The sequence below is a fragment of the Charadrius vociferus genome, unplaced genomic scaffold (genome assembly GCF_000708025.1).
Source record: "Charadrius vociferus isolate BGI_N301 unplaced genomic scaffold, ASM70802v2 scaffold385, whole genome shotgun sequence".
Lineage (NCBI taxonomy): Eukaryota > Metazoa > Chordata > Aves > Charadriiformes > Charadriidae > Charadrius > Charadrius vociferus.
The window spans coordinates 4,071,139-4,087,732 of record NW_009648925.1 but is presented as its reverse complement, the minus strand read 5'-3'; the positions used below and the strand labels follow the sequence as shown (position 1 = coordinate 4,087,732).

Below are 16,594 nucleotides of genomic sequence, written 5' to 3'. Positions count from 1 at the left end.
GAGACCCACTTTATGCATCTTGGGGGATTTTACTTTACAGTATCTGTAGTTTGCCTCTGTGGACCGATGCCCTTTAGCAGCGGGAGTTTGTTATGTGCACTCATGGAGTGCTTCTGCCAGTGCAGTTTCAGCTGAAAGGAACCCAGTTTCCGTGCTCCAGCACCACTTCTCAATGTGAATCACAGTGTGGGAAGGGGCGATGAGTAGGAGATGATTGGCTTAAAAGTATGTTCCTAATCCAAACTACAATGCTGAATAAGCAAAACCACACAAAATGGGGATGGAAGGAGCCTTAGAAGCCTACCCCTTCACCTGCTGATCCTCTCTCGTCATGCTGAATTACTTGCACCTAAAGACATAACAAAGACATTGGCCAGCCTGCGATGGTGCCTTTTGGAGGACACACATCAGAAGCTGTGCTTCTCCATGCTGCCTCAGTGTGACTGTGTGCCCTGGACTGAGCCCCAACTTGACAGAAAGCTTCCTGCCTGATGATCAGTTTGCAGACTAGTTCACCCAGCAGCACAAACTCATGCACCGATCAGGACTGAACGCCATGCTGTTTCTGTCCCTTGCATGTGGGATCCAGTTTAGCTGTAGCAGTGGCTGTGGAAACACTGTAGCCTGCAGGGAGTTAGCCTATGTGGCTGCAAAAGTTTGTGCTACGAAATCCCAATGCAGCATTGAAAATCAAAACAATTTTATTTTTTTTTTATTACAAGATGCGAGCAGTAAATATTTTCTTATCTCAGGGCATATAAAGGAGAGACAGAATTTGGGTTCCTAATCTCGATTTCCCACAGCCCAGTCAATCTGGAATGTGAATCCAGACCATTACAAAGAGTGGCGAACACTGAATCTAGAACCAGATTTGCTTCAAATCTCAACAACTCAATACTCAGTTTGGACCTGTTGTTCTGGACCTGTTTTATTCTGCCTTATATCAGATTGTCTCATGTAACTTTGGTAGAGTTGTACTAGTTTTGCTCCAAGTTCAGAAGCAAGCTATTTATTCTCTAGAAATGTAAATGTATTGGCATGAGAAATAACCCAGAATGATGCCACAGATGGTCAGAAACATTGATGACACAAACTATACATTTTTCTTTTTCCTGCTGCAAAACAGCATGCTGCTTTTCTTTTGCCTTTCCCAAAAGGGACTTGAAGATATATCATTTCTAGTGCTCCTTCCAACACCACAGGTTAACATAATGCCGTGAGCTATTCCCACTAGAAGAGCTAGGAACAAGATAATACGAAACTTGCAAGTAAAGAGTTTTTTTTCATGGCATATCAGTTTTAATTGGCCTCAGTGCTGGCCTCATACAGAATAATAGAATAGTTTTAAGTTAAATGATTGGCAATTTAAACAGCATGTCATCCCCAGTGCCACCTGTTGGACAGTTCATTACATCTTTGGCTCTGAGGAACAGTATTCTGTATTTTAAATTATCTTTTTTTCTTAATGGCACCTTTTTCATTTGCTCCATAGACCTATTAGGAAAATGGCAACAGGTATGATCCTTGCAGGGATGGCGTTTGGACTTGCAGCCATTGTAGAAATCAAAATAAATGTAAGTATAGCACAAGGGATTAATCAGAAATACTTTCTTTCCCGTTTCCCTTTTATTGATGCGTGTTAGATAACCCTTTTAACTATTGTGTTCCTTGATCATAATTTTTAATGTGTTCTTTACAATTAAGCATACTGACCTAGCGGCTAATGATAATTCTTACGTTGTCTACTTTTCCCTCTCTCCTTCTCTCTCTCTGTGTCTCTCTGTCTCTTTCTCTCTTTCTAGTCTTTGCAGTTGTGCTGTGCCGGTCATCTGTATTGGTCTATATTCTAGATTTCCATCGTCAAAGTGCTTGACAGACATCTAGTTAATGCTAGGGATTAATTCCCAAAAGGTAGTCTGTTCTCTATACTATTTCTTGCTGTAGCTTGCCTATAATTTACTGTTTGAGGGCGGGGGATTTTGTGTGTGTGTAGTGGTTTTGGTTTTTTAATTTAATTTTTTTCCTCCTTTAGGGTGGGGACATGGTTTTTTTTACAAGCCAAACAGATTCTCCAGTGAGGCAGGTGAAAGCAGTCACTTCTGTAGTCACAGGCATCAGAGACTGCCAGGCATCCCCAGACAGGATGGCAGCAAATCTCTTGTAAATTCGATGTTAGCCCCTGCAGATTTGTACCATTTGTTTCTGGCCCGTGACCAACCTTGTGCAGACTTTGGCTGACCTTTGGCTCACAAAGGTTACTGTAGGATTAATTTTTAAAGCTTCCAGGTATACTTAAAATGTTCTGTTAGAGTGACTGGCACACAGCCCTGGATTAACATCTGCTGGTTCCTGAGGTGAATCCACTGACAAGTCTCCTGCTGGAGACCTTGTGGGTTCAGGTCTTCTTTCTGGTCTCTCTACATGAGCAAAGAAATGCTCTCATTGTCACCACCAACAGCTCTGGGCGAGCACTGAAAGTCTGCTCTGGCTGTGGGTGACTCCTCCAGGCAGAGGCAAGGTGAGTTAGACATTCCCCCCTGCCTGTGCATAAAAACTTTACCCTGAAGGCCACTAAAAGCTCTAGCAAAGAGGGGGACAGGATGGCCCATCTTGGCTTGGCTGTGGGTAGTGCAGGCGAAAAGCCATAGTAATGGGATTTACTGGAAACCATTAACAGGCCTGTGGGTCTGGAGCAGCATATGGGTACAGGGAAATCAGTGTCACCCTATCTTCTCTGACAGTGTTGTCTCCCCATCAAGTTAGGTTCAAACTACCCTGTCTGCAATACCCAAATTATAGGATGAGATAGAAAAAAAATTAATAGCTCTGAAGTATTGCTGGCAGCAACTTGAAAATACAGCGAGAAAAGAGAAGTTTTTAAAAAATTCATTTTAGATTTGCACGTAGTACAAGACTGATGTTGGTTGAAGTACTCTTTCTGGGAAATGATTCCTGACAGAAAGAGATACCAGAAAACAGGGAATAAGATGTATACAGTTGGCTGTTAGATAGCACGGTGTCAAGTGATACAAAAGCAGTGATTACAGACATGGAGCTGGACTGGGATTTTCAAAACTGCTTAGCTTTTGGCGTAATTCTTTTCCCAGTCACAGAATGCAGTGGGAAATATTCTGGTCATTGCTTTTGAAAGCTAAGCACAATTTTTTTCCATTCTGATTTGGCGGTTGGTTAAATCCAGGCACTAGGGAGCTGTATAATAAAAACAGTGACTTTGTCCTACCTGCCCAGCAGTTGCGTAGCCTGTACTCTTAGTGGTGTGAAGAGCAGGTTTTGGGAGGAACGATAGGTTGGCTGTTGAGCTACTATGAGGAAACCTCCCTAAATAAGATTTATGTTCAGTTTTCTCTTGGTGCAACTTCTGATGAGGTAGGGATGGAAAAGTGTCATTATAGAGAGGAAGACTAATATGGCTAAAAATGAAGAGATATTAAAGTGCTAATAAAGCATACAGATGGTACTTAAAGCCTTTTACTTTAATTAGGAAACCGATATGCCTCGACTTGTCCCAGAAGAGAGTTTAATTCGAGTCCTCAATTTGGCAAAGAACCCCGTTCAAGTGACAATCCAAGACCGGGACCTATTTCAGCAGCCTGTGGAGGCTTTTCAGGTAAGCATATATGTGGGGCTGGAAGGCCTGACTTGTGTCCCATTGAAGAAAGGGTGGGCTTTTTTTCAGGTATATTCTAATAAAGCTCACAGATGCTAGAGCTTGTTGTCCTCCACCGCCTTAGAAGTGCATGGGAATACCTTTAAAAATGGGGCATATTATCTTTGTTGATGAGACAGAAATGGAAAGTTTGGAGACAAATTTCCATGGCAAAGGAGGGAACAGCTAACTATATTCACCTGTAATTAGGACTAGAATAAAGGATAATTGTCCTGAGATGAGCAGGTAGAGACATTCAGCTCACATCTCTCAGTGCTCAGACCAGGCATTGCTACTGGGATCTGGATGGCATCTGAAAAGTATTCAGCTGCAAAGGAGGAAAGAAATGGGAAGACAGTTAACTGGACATGGGCATTGGGTTATTTCCTACTTCAGCTTACAGATTACTTTACAGGTCAGGCTAGTTTGGGACTTGGCCCAGCAGTTCATTGGCCACCAGCTCTCTGCCATGTTTTAGATGTGGTTCCCATCAGGGCAGAGCAGGGCAAGGGGGACGAGTAGCTGTATAGGCAGAAGGTGTGCCCTGGCTTTCGGTTTGCATCCGGTAAGGGAAGGTCCTCCAAGCTCTGGCTTGACCAGCCCGAAGCCTATAGGTCAACACAGGTCCTTTGCTGTAGAAGATAACTCTGTTAACCTCTCTTTACATGCTCCCTTGAAGAGAGGATAGGGTTGCACTTGGTGGGAAGAGCCAGGTCCCTTCTTGTCTGAAGAAAGTGTAACGAAGTTGTTTTTTTTTTCCCCACAGAACCCAGCTGAGTACTCAAAATTAATATTGAATGGAGAGCAACAGAACCTTCACTTCACCCTGCAACATCAAGGATTGCCTCTTGCTTTTAACTACACCGTGAAGGAAAAATCAGTATACAGCTTAATTGTTTTTGAGGCAGAAGGAAGCCTATCAAGCCGCTTAGTGAGTGTGGAAGTGAAGTGTAAATACAGTATTAATTCAATGGCTGTGATGATACAATGGAGTAATAGGCTCATTAATTCATTTGCTCAGTTGCAGTGTCTGTCTGATTGCTCTCAGATGCTCTAAACCTGACTTCTTAGCTAGCGGCACTGGATCTGTATGCTTTTCTGCTGGTTGATTAATAGAGGCGTTATGGCATCTGAGAGTTTCTGGGCACACTTTAATCCAGTGAATGCTGCAGTGGGAGAGCAGAGTCATGCCTGCTAGGCAGCAGAGCCTGAGAAAGCTGAGGAAACACAGAGCCAGAGATTTTCCCCCAAAGATGGTTCTATAAAGCAAAGATATTAAGGGGGCTCTAGGGCTGGGCATGGAATAAAAGCATCGGAGGAATGATTCCGCGTTTAGTTATTGCGTGTGTTTAGTGAAAATGCACAGAAGACCCATTTGTTTTGCTGAACAGAATAAATGATTAAGCTCATTTCAGGCTCTGCAGCAGAACCGGCTGCGTTTGGACTTTTGTGTATTGCCGCAACAATCAGAGAGAGGCATACGGGATGTATAGGGCTGGATTCTGATATCTTTTACATGCAGCTGTATCCCAAGAAGCTTGCTTGAAATGTATGGTGTTATTACACATTGTGGCAGGTGTGTATCTATGTGTGTAAATGCCATCAGAATCTGTCCTCATGCTAAAATATCAATTCTCTTTGCAGTTCCTCAGCCTCCTACCTTGCAGGGTTGCCATACTAAGCATTCAATATTATATAGTAGGAATCACATAACTGTCTTTAAAAATGAGGAGTTTTAAGAATTTATTTTTTCCTAACATCGTGGGTTTTTTTCTTCTTTATGGTTTAGAGCCAGGGTCTTGTTATCACACAATGTCATTAAGTTTCCCTGTGACCCTGATGACTATGTGCTGCTACCTTAAGAAATGGATACTCGTACAGTGATTTTCACAGTCCTTAAAAAGAGAAAGTCTGTGACAGGGTGGAGCAAAGCAATCTCTGAGCTTCAGTACATCTCTGTGCTGCCCTAGCTGTCTAGCCTGTGCTTAAATTAACACCCACCCTGGCATGGGCAGACTCCCATGCGCTGGGGAACAGCAGTGCTGTTGCGTGATGCTATTGACCTGTCATTCTCAGCTGTAGATAAGGGAGGTGTGGAAGACAGTGTGGTGAATGATGCTCACTTTTCCAGCATTGCAACACAAGGAAGGCAATGCCAGCATCACTGCTGTGTTGCAGGGCTTGCCCCAGAGTATCCATGGCCCACGCCAACCTCCCTCACTGCTGGGTTTGGCCCCTCACTCAGGTGGGGGTGTTTTCCTCGAAGGAACCAATATGAAATTGGTTTCTTGTCCTATGTGGGCTGTTGAGTGGGCAGGAAATGAATTTGAGAGCTCTGGGGATCATCGATGAAAGTAAGCCATAATTTGACTGGCCTGTCTGCAACGAACTAGAGTGTTGATCCCCATGTGTCTCCCATGGAAAAAATTTATGTTGTTGTTTATTATTTATTGCTCTGACATTTATTATTCACTGTAGCAATTTATTAGTTAGGGCATACATTATTTGTGGATCAGCATACCACACTGAAGTACAATAGACATTTCATAGGTATACTGAAGTTCTGAATCCTTGGTCTCAGAAGCTCAGGGTTTAACATCAGGAAGATCGTGTGGAGAAAGCCAGTTTCTGAAGGTAGATCCAGTCCCTTTTGGCTTGCCTGAGTTCCATCTGTGGGCAGCACAAATTGAAATTGCCCTGCCAGCTTAAGTGGACATGGCAGAACTGTAGATTTCTACTAGCCAAGAACCTTGCTCTGGATTCTTTTTGTGCGACATACCATCTTCAGGGCAAGGCTGTATCTTTGCTGTCTTTTTTTTCAGCACTGTACACCAAATAGGCTCTCCTCAAAGAAATATAGATGATGTTAACTATTAAGCTGAAGCTCTAGCTGTGATCTCCAGGAGAGGCGCTCTCACTCCCCAGGGTGCCCAACCAGGTCAGCATTTCAGGGATGTGTCTGCAGAGGCTGTGTGCACAAACACCCTCAGTATATCTTACTCTCTCCTGCTCACTGCCTGCACCATTCAACAGTTTAATCTCTTGAGTATTGACGGTCAGGGAAAATATGAGTGATACATGATGATTAGAATAGTAACCTAGCAGTTCCTCTTGGCTTTAGGTTTCTGTGAAGTCTATGAGTATGCCAAGAACGAAGATGTGAAAGTTAGGCAGTTGCAGGTTTTGTAGGAGTAAGACACTTGTGTTTAATTGCGATTAATCATTGAAAGAGGCTAATGTGGATAATGCTGTCTTGCTATCTTCAGACCAAGACAAATACTTTTTTGGAGGGTGTTACATGCCTCAGTAGAAGGGTGACTGGCTGAAACTCTGTAGCCTTTGTTACGCAGGAGGTGAGGAAAAATAAGGTATGATCTCATCTTAAGCCCTTCGTGGAGCTGAAATTTTGCCATTGGCTTCATTGTACCAGGACTTCACTTCTGTGGCCTGATGTAAAGCTTATGTGAGAGTCCACTTGATTTCCATGGGTTTTGCAACATATGTGTAACTCCACAGACACTAGTATTTTCTGCTACACATTATTTATAAGGAAGCATTAATAAATGCGTTTGATTTTTTTTTTTCTTCCCCTCTTTAGATTACAGACTTGGAAGCAAAGCCAGAAAATGGTTTGGCAGCTGTTAGGTAGGAATGGCTTTTTTTGAGGATTTGAAGGTGGTGGGGTGAGGGAAACTGCTTTTGTCTAATGCAAACTGTATGTAACATAACCCAGATGTTCTGAGGTTGGAATCTAGTCCACGCTTCTCATGCAAGACTCGGGTGTCAGCTGTGGAGGCTTGACAGCATGTCACCTCCCACACTTGTCATGCGGAGCTGAGCTTTATTGCTGCTTACTGCCTAGGATAGTCTGGGCTGAGATGGCAACATAAAAGATCTCCCCCCTTGGAAGAGTGGTAAATTCATCTCATTATGCCCCACCTCTTTGGGAAAGAAATGAAAGCAGCAATCTGGAAAGGAGCTGTTGCCATTTATCCTCTGCGAACTGTCCAACCTGTGACGTTCATTTATGTCACCCAACCTTATGCACAAATGCCTACTAAATTTGATGCAGCAATAATTCTACATCCTCGTAAACAATTCAGCTGGGCATTGGGCTCTGCTTAAGCAGCTAGGCTTCTTTCCAAATTTGAGCTAGTCCATGAACAGTCCTGTGCTGGTCTGCACCAAAATGCCATCTCACTGACATCACAGTTGCCTCCAGCACCACATCACCAGACCTATGCGAGGCTCCTGAGATGCAGAAGAAGCAGATTTGCAAAAAAAAAAAAAAAAAAAATTCCAGCTGGACTTTCTGGAGGATTTGGGCAAGCTGCAATTTTTTAAAAAAAATCAACCCAAACCAGCCAAACAAAAAAAAAAAAACCCAAACTTTAGATAGTATAAAACAATGACCAACTCCCTTATCTGAAAGCCTGTGTTGACAGTAACAGGAGAGCAGTATCTCTTCATAGGCCTGGGTTTGTGAAGGCTTCTACTGACTAAACACCGCCTTGGAGACTTGATTAATACCTGCAGTCAGGTATTAATGTTTTGTATTTACCTGTGAACGTTTTTGACAGAATCCCAAAACTTTCCCTTCAAAAATCTGTGAAGAGGTTTCACTATTTTTCCACTAAAAAGTTACTTTTGTTAAGCACTTGACTATCTTCAGGAATTTCACCCCCATTTTAAGAACTTAAAACCAAAATATTTTAAAACATAGTCAGACCAAACGAAAAGAGTTCAGTTTTGCTAACAATTTTTGAGTTATCAAAAGGAAACTGTCTTTTGTGTATGACAAAGCATATAAACACTGGATGAAAAATAGCCAAACCTGAACATTCCCATGAAAGTTTTGGTTTTGATGGAAATATCTTTATTTGCTAGAAAACTCTCTCCCCACTGGTAGATACTCCTTGGAAAGTATACAAGCATGGTGTACAAACTCATCAGGACACCCAACTTTATAATTTCCTGGTGTGGGCTGGGAGTCTGTCCTCTTGAACAGCCATGGAACAATCTTTGAAAATTTCTGAGAAGAGATTGCCTGGAAGTCTTAACCCACAAAAAGTGAGGGTCACTTTTTACCGTAGAGAAAGTAAGAGGGTAAAATTACACAGCAGGCAAAACTAATCTTATATTGAAAAACTGGGCAATGTAGGTATTGCAAAGGCAGGTATTTTGGTAGCTTGCAGGAGAGTCTGTCATAACCTTATGGAGTTACAGAATGCTTTGGGAGAGGGAGCACACTTCTAAAGTGTCTGATATTATGCTTCTCCTGCCCTGTCTGACAACCCAATGAAATACACTTTCTTTGCAGATTCATTAATGGTTTGAGCCAAGATGTCAACCTCACCATTGACAGCACACGGTTCATTGCTGTTCAGAAAAACTACAGTGCTTCTGAGTACTCACTGCTAGAGAGGGACAAGTAAGTTTCCCTTGCTGTGCTGAAAGTCCTTTCTGAGGCCTTTCCTTGGATACAATGGGGCTTTTCTTGGGTGAATAGCAAAACCTTCGTTACTGTTGTCTTGGCATTTGGTTGTGGGAGCAGATGTTTGTGATGTTTGTAAAAAAGCAGAATTATTTGCTCTGCGCAGAGCAGGTGCTCCGGGCCACTCATGTGTGTACAGAAGCACCGTGCATTTAGTCTGCAAAGTATCCAAGCCAAAGGCCAGCAAATCAGTATCTCTGTGTGTATTATACAGTTGAATAGATTCAGCCTCCAAACAGTGTCTGGGATAGCTCCCTTCCCATGGCTGTTACTGCTTTGGTAAGATAAAATCAGTGGGGACAAAGCTTGGAAACTTTATTCCCATCACATGAGTAAAATGACATCCTAATTCAGGCCATAATCTGAGTTTTCTCAGAGTCAGGTCAGCGGAATTTTGGAAACCCAAAAAGCCTTTTGAAGTCCAGATACAGCACTTAACTTTCTTTGAGCTTGTATTCACGTTATGTAGGGGCCTGAAGGGAAGAGACTGGCCGTTCCTGCGTGTCTGTCAGCAGAGTGAAGCAGGACATGGTGAAGTCGCCTCTGCCATTTGGTGCCTGCTCTATTTTGATATTCTCTCAGGCCCAAGCTGTTAGTGTTAGGGTGCTCTCAGGGAAAGGCCAGTTCATATTCCATGCTACAAAGCATTGGTATGTGGGCTGGTAACATCAACTAACATTCCATGGCTTTGCAGGCTGGGCTTGTTAGACAGGGGCTCCATATGGCCTTGGTTTGGCAGCACTGGAGTTGGCTCTTGTAGGGTATTTCTGGCATTTGCAATGTTTCAAAACAAGCTTCAAGGCTTTTCTCTGCATCAGCTCCATCCAAAATATTTATTGCTGCAATTTAGTAGGATGCAGCAGGCATTGTGGCAATGCTGCTGAGCCTCTGTGCCATCTCACACATCCAAAATCAGAAAAACAAATATGAAGGCTAATTTGCTCTATTGAAAGGAAACAGAGTGGCTTGTGGGTGCATATCTCTGATTTCCTGAAGGCTGCTTGAGCTTGGCTAACTTGTCTGGCCCACAGTTCCTGGAGGGGTGGAGAAAAGTTTGGAAGGAAAATAAACCTGAGGGGGGAAAAAAACAGTGCTAGGAAGAAGCAGAAACCATTTAAAAATGTTAACAACAGCCCAGGTCATTAGGTGAACTCCAGTCAGTGCCTAAGTGTTTCTGGAAAGAAAAGATGGCAAATACTCTAGTGATTGTCGTAGATAAACATCAGCTTTACATCATACATCCTCCCTACTCCATTGCAGGGGCATGTTTGATAGCTCTGCTCCGTGCTTTTTGTCTGTGGGACTAACTGGGAAATACTGTACTTCATCATTGTATCTAGATATAATAATGGAAAATGCATAACTGAAATGGGAGAATTCACCTTGGAGCTAGGGCTGCTCGACTTCGGCGCGTCATACACCGTTGTGATAACTAACGTAAGTGTCCCTGTGACAGTAACAAGCTCCTTCTGTTCTGGTCTCTGGCAGTGCTTTTATTCTTATGTTTGTGACTCACTTGCTTTCTCTACCCAGTGGGACCTGGGCACTAGCCATCTGAAAGCAGTCCATTATATAAGGGCCAGTAAAAAGTTTTGGCACCTACAAAAGTGAGGTGGGTGGGTACTCATTCCACCTTACACTCTAGCCTTGTCAGATCTCATGGCTTAAACAAGAAGTAAGATCTTTTCCATGAAATCCTCCATGGAAAATCATGTCATCTGTGGTTTGTGCTGGTCTCATGCCATCCTTGTTCAGTTAACATTGTCCCAGCGCACTGCAAAGAGCTATTACAGTCTGCCAAGAGCTGACTTTGCTTGTGGTCTTTAAAATACTGTACCTGGTGGTACCTCACACCTGAAAAACTCTGCAGAAACAGTCTGCCGTATCCTCACATTTAACTTACTGATCTAAAGGCTGATCTTCCAAGACCTGTGGATTGTGCATGGGGGGAAGAGGGACAGTGTTGAGGGAGGAGGTTGGTGAGATTGTGCATCTGCTTTTCTTCCTCTCACTCTCTGTACAGCTCATTTGGAGTCTAGTGTAAAGTCAAGGCATGGTTTTCCAAACAACCTAGCCCTGATGGGGCATTAGCACTGCTGAGGAGGTGGATTCCTTTCCCTGCCTGCCAGCCTCTTAGGCATGCTGCTCCAACCCTGGTCCAGCTGGCAGGAGCCACGGAGATGAACGTGATCAGCTTGGTTCCTGTTTTAACCTTTCCACTGCACAGGCACGCAGACAAACCAGGTCTGACAGGACACACTGCTAAGCTGCCCTCTGGGACTTTGACTACTGTGTTGTGATGAGCAGAGCAAAGTGCTGTCAGCTACTCCCTGGCAGTAACATCTCCCTGTTGAGCAATTAATAAGAGCTGTTCATGTCTGCAGAGTCCAAATACATAGGGGGAAAAATATAGCTGCAAAGCACCTGGCATTTTTTTTAACTCCGGTAGCTGGAGTGGGACATACAGTCCTGGAGGGAACAGGCAGATGCTGCCATCTGTGAATGCAGAGATTTATGTACATAAAACACGTATGTATTTGAAGTGACACTGGTCAAATCCTTTCTCCATAGCTGCAAACCTCTTTCCTCCAATGAGAAACCGAGTAGGGAAGCTGCATGAAGAATATTACAGTAAAGATATTGCCCCAGAGCCTCTAGTAGTGCAACTGAATCTGGGCCAGTTGAGGTAGATGTGTCCCATGTCACTGAGGGCAACGATTCCAGTTTGTGGTCCCATCTATAAAAGTCCTTGCTGTAGCCATGGCTGCTTAGGGGTGGCTCTGTGCCTCAGCCCTTCTGGACCCTGTTCTAGTCCTTTAATCTTTTTGATCCTCTTTTTCCGTCTCTCCCCATGTGGTTTCCTCTTTCTCTAGAGAGTTAGTTTGCTCCAGGCCAAGATAATTTTTAATTATTGGAGTGATTTGTACTGAGCCCTGCTCCTCTGCCAGAAGTGCTATATAGAAGAACTAAGAATGCAATATATTTGTCTGCTAATGTGGCTGAACTGTGATACTTAAATCATGGGGATGCTGCCTTCTACCCATCCTTCCTCAGTGTGCAGTTATAGTACGGTGCTTGTGACATTTCTTTATGGGCTAAAGAGCAATGCGCAGCTCTCCGCTCGCCCTTTTTAGCCTACTAAAATACAGTCTCTTGATTTGCCTCCCTGCGTGCTGATTAAGTACATCTCGTAAACATCCCTTGTATTTTCCCAAGTACTCCTTTTAAACACAGGGTTTTCTGCCTGAAGTAATTTCAGCCTAGTGTTTTCCTGGCTACTAGTCAAATTTCTCTCTGCCTCTGAGCCTCTGTGCAGCAGAGGCAGTATTAATTACACCTGGGAAAGCAAACAAAAAGAATTAGGAATACAACTACCATAACTATCTGAATACATCTGATACGAGGCAGTCTCTGCTACTCTTGGTATTCCTGAACTGGATTTTTTTAGGTGTCACTGTTATCGTAGGGGAGTTGTACAGTGCTGATGAAATGGGAGCAGTGGCCACACAGATGCTATGAGCATTTATCCTCTCGTCCTCTTCTGGCCTTGGGGACAGCAGCAGGTCACAGGCTCTGCATGAGTACCACACAGACTTTTCCCAGTCCCACTACAGAAGGCAACTTGTTTGTTTGCAATAACTCATACAACTCTTGTAGCACATGAATGAGCTGGGATGCTTCCATCCTGTCACCTCTGCCCTGTGCAGAAAATATCAGCCTGTTCCCCACAGGCTTGGAAAGGACTGGGGTCAGACCCAGAGTTTTGCTTGCAGGGCAGAGCTTTGCTTCCAGCTTCACTTAAAACTTCAATTTGGTAAATTTGCTGTTGGAGTCCAGGCTAAGAAGGATCTGATCTTTGAGCAGCTAACCATTGTACCTTTATTTTCCTGTTAGGTTTCTGGAGGTGCTGTTAAGACATGGAAGTCAGAGGACATCAAAGCAAACAATGTCCATATGGCTTGGCAGTTACCACAATACTTACTAATATCTGCTGGGGAGGTGATGTTCTCCATTACAGGTCTGGCCTTCTCCTATTCTCAGGTACTCCACTTAAAGATACGGGGTTTACAATTAGACTTCAGGATTTATTCCTGCATCTGCCATTGATTTGTAATACGTCCTTTGGCATGATGCTTACTGACAATGTTATCTGTGCTTCAGCTAAAAGTGGGATTATGACACCACTTGCTGGCTCCCCTCAAGCTAAATTAATTCACCCTCTGAAGATACCTGTTCTCAATTTTACTCAGGAAACTCCTTTTCTGGTAAAGCTGAGAACGTGGGACAGTACTGGACAGAAGTGTATTTTAATGTGAAAGCTCTGAATACTGTAATATCAGGTTTTTCTCCCAGTGAAATATTTTATGGTTCATATTTTCCAGTGATAAAAAGGCAAAGGTATCTCAAGGACTACAGAGTGGCATGTGGTCTTGGAACCTGCTTTGAGCTGAGAGATTGAAGGGGTCTAAGCCTACCTGAGTCTGTAACCAGGGAGCAAGGGGTAACAAGTGTGCAAGGGATGATTGTGGTATATTGGTCTGGGGAGAAGGTTTATGAGAAGAGAGGACTGAGACATAACAAGACCAAAAAGCTGAGGCTACTCAAATTTATCCTTGGAGTAAAGTGAAGTTGTTTATTAATGAGGGCGATTAATACGGTGGGACTCAGGATCCAGTCTCTTTTCCAAAGGTGTCCAGCCACACGGCGCCAGACTCCAAGCTGCAGGGCTTGTTGTATGGCTTCCTGGGCTTCCTGATCTCACAGTTTCAGATGATGTCAGGTCGGGGATGATCAGGATCCAGCTCTGCAACAACAGCATCTCCTCATTCTTCCTGTGTCCTCCTGGAGCACATGTTTCAAAAGCTCCTTGTATGCAGCTGTTGAGATTAACCACAGAGATTAACCACTCTGCACAGAGGAAATTCTACCATCTCCTCCTAAGCCAAGTCCGGGAATACCTACACTGGACAGGACATCACCAGGGTGAACCAGGGCAGAAGGGCACGGTGTGATACCCACTGATCAGGCCCTTCTCCTCCTTTCAGTCTCCAGCCAGCATGAAGTCGGTGCTGCAGGCAGGCTGGCTGCTGACAGTGGCCGTTGGGAATACCCTTGTGCTCGTTGTCGCCCAGGCTGCACCAATGGCCCAGGTATGGTTTGGCTCTTAAAACAGAGGTAATGCTTTAAAATAGGCACTGGCTGGTGCTTCGGGATGTCGGTGTGCTGGAGGCACAGCTTCTCTGCACAGCCCCAGGCTCCTGCAATGGAGTTATGGCAGCCTGCACTGAGCCGCCTCTCAGCCGGGGCTCTGCTTTGCTCTCAACAGTGATGCTCTCTGGATCAATGGCTTTCCCTAAGTCTCTCAGTGGCAGTAAATAATACTGTGGCCTGCACTGTGATGACATTGGTGGAGCTCAGCTCTAGGCAAGCAGGCTGTATTTGGGGCTGCAGCCTGGAAATGATGCCAGCCACGTGTTGCGGTTGCTTACCAAAAGTAGTTTGCCTTCATCCAGCTAGCCCAGTGGGCAAGCCACCTCTTCAAGTGTCCAGCTTGGGACTCCTTCAGGGCCAGCTGCCTGTGGCACCCCTGAGATGTCAGGCTTGCATGGGGACGTTGTGGTGTGGAGCTTGTTTAATTAAAGCTATCACATTTCTGGGATGATGGCAGTTAAGGTGTGAACTGGGGCTTGTTTCTGGCTAACATGAAACTGCCTCTCCCAAAGGCATCTTGTGGGCAAAAAGCCCAGCCAGATAGGTTCCAGTCAGGGCATATTTGTAGAAAAAAAGATTTAATGAAACTAGTCCAATTTAAATGGTTTGTTTTAAGGTATATTACATATTCATAATTATATTACATGTAAATGGGTTTACCAGAAAACAGGATAAAAAAGTTTCTATCTTGCGAGCAATCTTGGAAGCTAAAAAGTATTTTTCACCCAACTCTTTAAAAAATTGCTTGGAAGTGCAGAAAAAGACTCTGGACTGAGAGTCTGGGGTCTCCTGACCTGCTGTTCTTTTTTCTTTCCTAGTGGGCTGAATTTGTCATGTTCACTGTTCTCCTCTTTGCTGTGTGCGTTATTTTCTCCATCATGGGATATTTCTATGTCAGTGTGGATCCAGAGGACCTAGAAGAAAAGGAAGAGAAGAGAGAGACCCCAAGCAGTGGAAACATGATTAGTCTTGTTACTCAGAAAACAAAGCTCTAACACATCATGGGTTGGGATTTTATTTTATTTTTTTTAACTCAGTAGATGGGAGGGTAAAAGAAGGGTTGGGACAATGTTATTTTATTTTATAGCATTGCAGTCTTTATTACTCAAAATGTAGCCACCTCTAAATGGGACCAAATAGCCCTCTATAAAAACAATGGGGGTCCTGAAATGAGAGCAAAACTCCCTGGGAAAGCTCCTCTGGTATTAAAAGCCCTTATACGTAAATACAGTGTAATTTAAAACCTGCCCATCTTTTTAACCACGGAACGCTTTCCTATGATTTTGTTTTAAACATATATTTAGAGCAGCAGGGAGGAAGGGTGGAAGGAATGCCATATGACAGCAAAATTTGGAGATGTTGGGAGGAAAGAATGAAAATCCAGTATAGGAATTAGGGAAGAACAGATGTTACTGACAGAAGAATTTTTAATGCTGTCATCAAGGACTGGAAGTGTTAAACACATTCCCAAAGGATTTCGACATGTAACACTCCTTATAAGTATTTCACCCCATTATTGCATGTTATGAATGGTCCTGATTTATCACTTTTGCTTCCAGGCTCAGAAGTAATAACAGAGAATTAAATTCTGCAGGCTAAAATATTCCCAAAACACTACTGAAGAAGATATGCATGCTACCATCTCTCTGATAACATTTTTTTCCTAGAGTTTTTTAGCAACTGATGGTGTTCTTTGATTAGACATGATTAGAAAATTGGTTTATGCTTTCTTATTTCAGAAATCCAGGCAGTTATTTGCCATCTTCCTATATATTAAGCCTTTATTGGGCATTTCCTTTTGCCGCATCTGCTACTGCAAGTTAGGATATGGCTGATTTCTTATCTCATGCTTCAGTGATTCCCCACTGGGAGACACATTGCAACAGTTTCTATAAAATTCCAGGCATCCTGCAGTGAGTTAAACAAGGATGCACTTTATCATTTTTTCAGTCTACAAGAGAAGACCATGGCATAGGAGATTTTTAATTTTCCTCCTTGTTTTTGTGTCTCCCTACCAAACTTTGGATGTAGCTATTTTATTGGAATTGTGATATAATTGTCTGATTTTCCTTGCTGGCGTGAAGCTGTGATTTCATGTTCTGCGTAGAAGTAATTCAACCATTGCTGATCTAGTAAAACTCCTGAGAGAGTTCCTGCCTTCCTCTGTCACTCCAAGGCCACAGTTGTAACAGGTATGGCCTAATTTACAATAAGGGTGCCAA

The 16,594-nt window shown here is 43.5% G+C and overlaps 1 protein-coding gene across 1 annotated transcript in view; it reads left to right on the top strand.

Annotated features, from left to right (window-relative positions):
* The window catches only part of SLC15A2 (solute carrier family 15 (oligopeptide transporter), member 2), a 38,278-nt gene extending 22,911 nt beyond the window's left edge, over window positions 1-15,367 (top strand). Inside the window, exons 14-22 of the mRNA XM_009887275.1 lie at window positions 1,493-1,574; window positions 3,503-3,628; window positions 4,434-4,598; window positions 7,266-7,312; window positions 8,988-9,098; window positions 10,502-10,598; window positions 13,056-13,202; window positions 14,207-14,311; window positions 15,191-15,367. Of these exons, the coding sequence (XP_009885577.1) occupies window positions 1,493-1,574; window positions 3,503-3,628; window positions 4,434-4,598; window positions 7,266-7,312; window positions 8,988-9,098; window positions 10,502-10,598; window positions 13,056-13,202; window positions 14,207-14,311; window positions 15,191-15,367 (1,057 nt within the window). The remainder of the gene's footprint in view (window positions 1-1,492; window positions 1,575-3,502; window positions 3,629-4,433; window positions 4,599-7,265; window positions 7,313-8,987; window positions 9,099-10,501; window positions 10,599-13,055; window positions 13,203-14,206; window positions 14,312-15,190) is intronic.
* The last annotated feature ends 1,227 nt before the right edge of the window (window positions 15,368-16,594 follow it).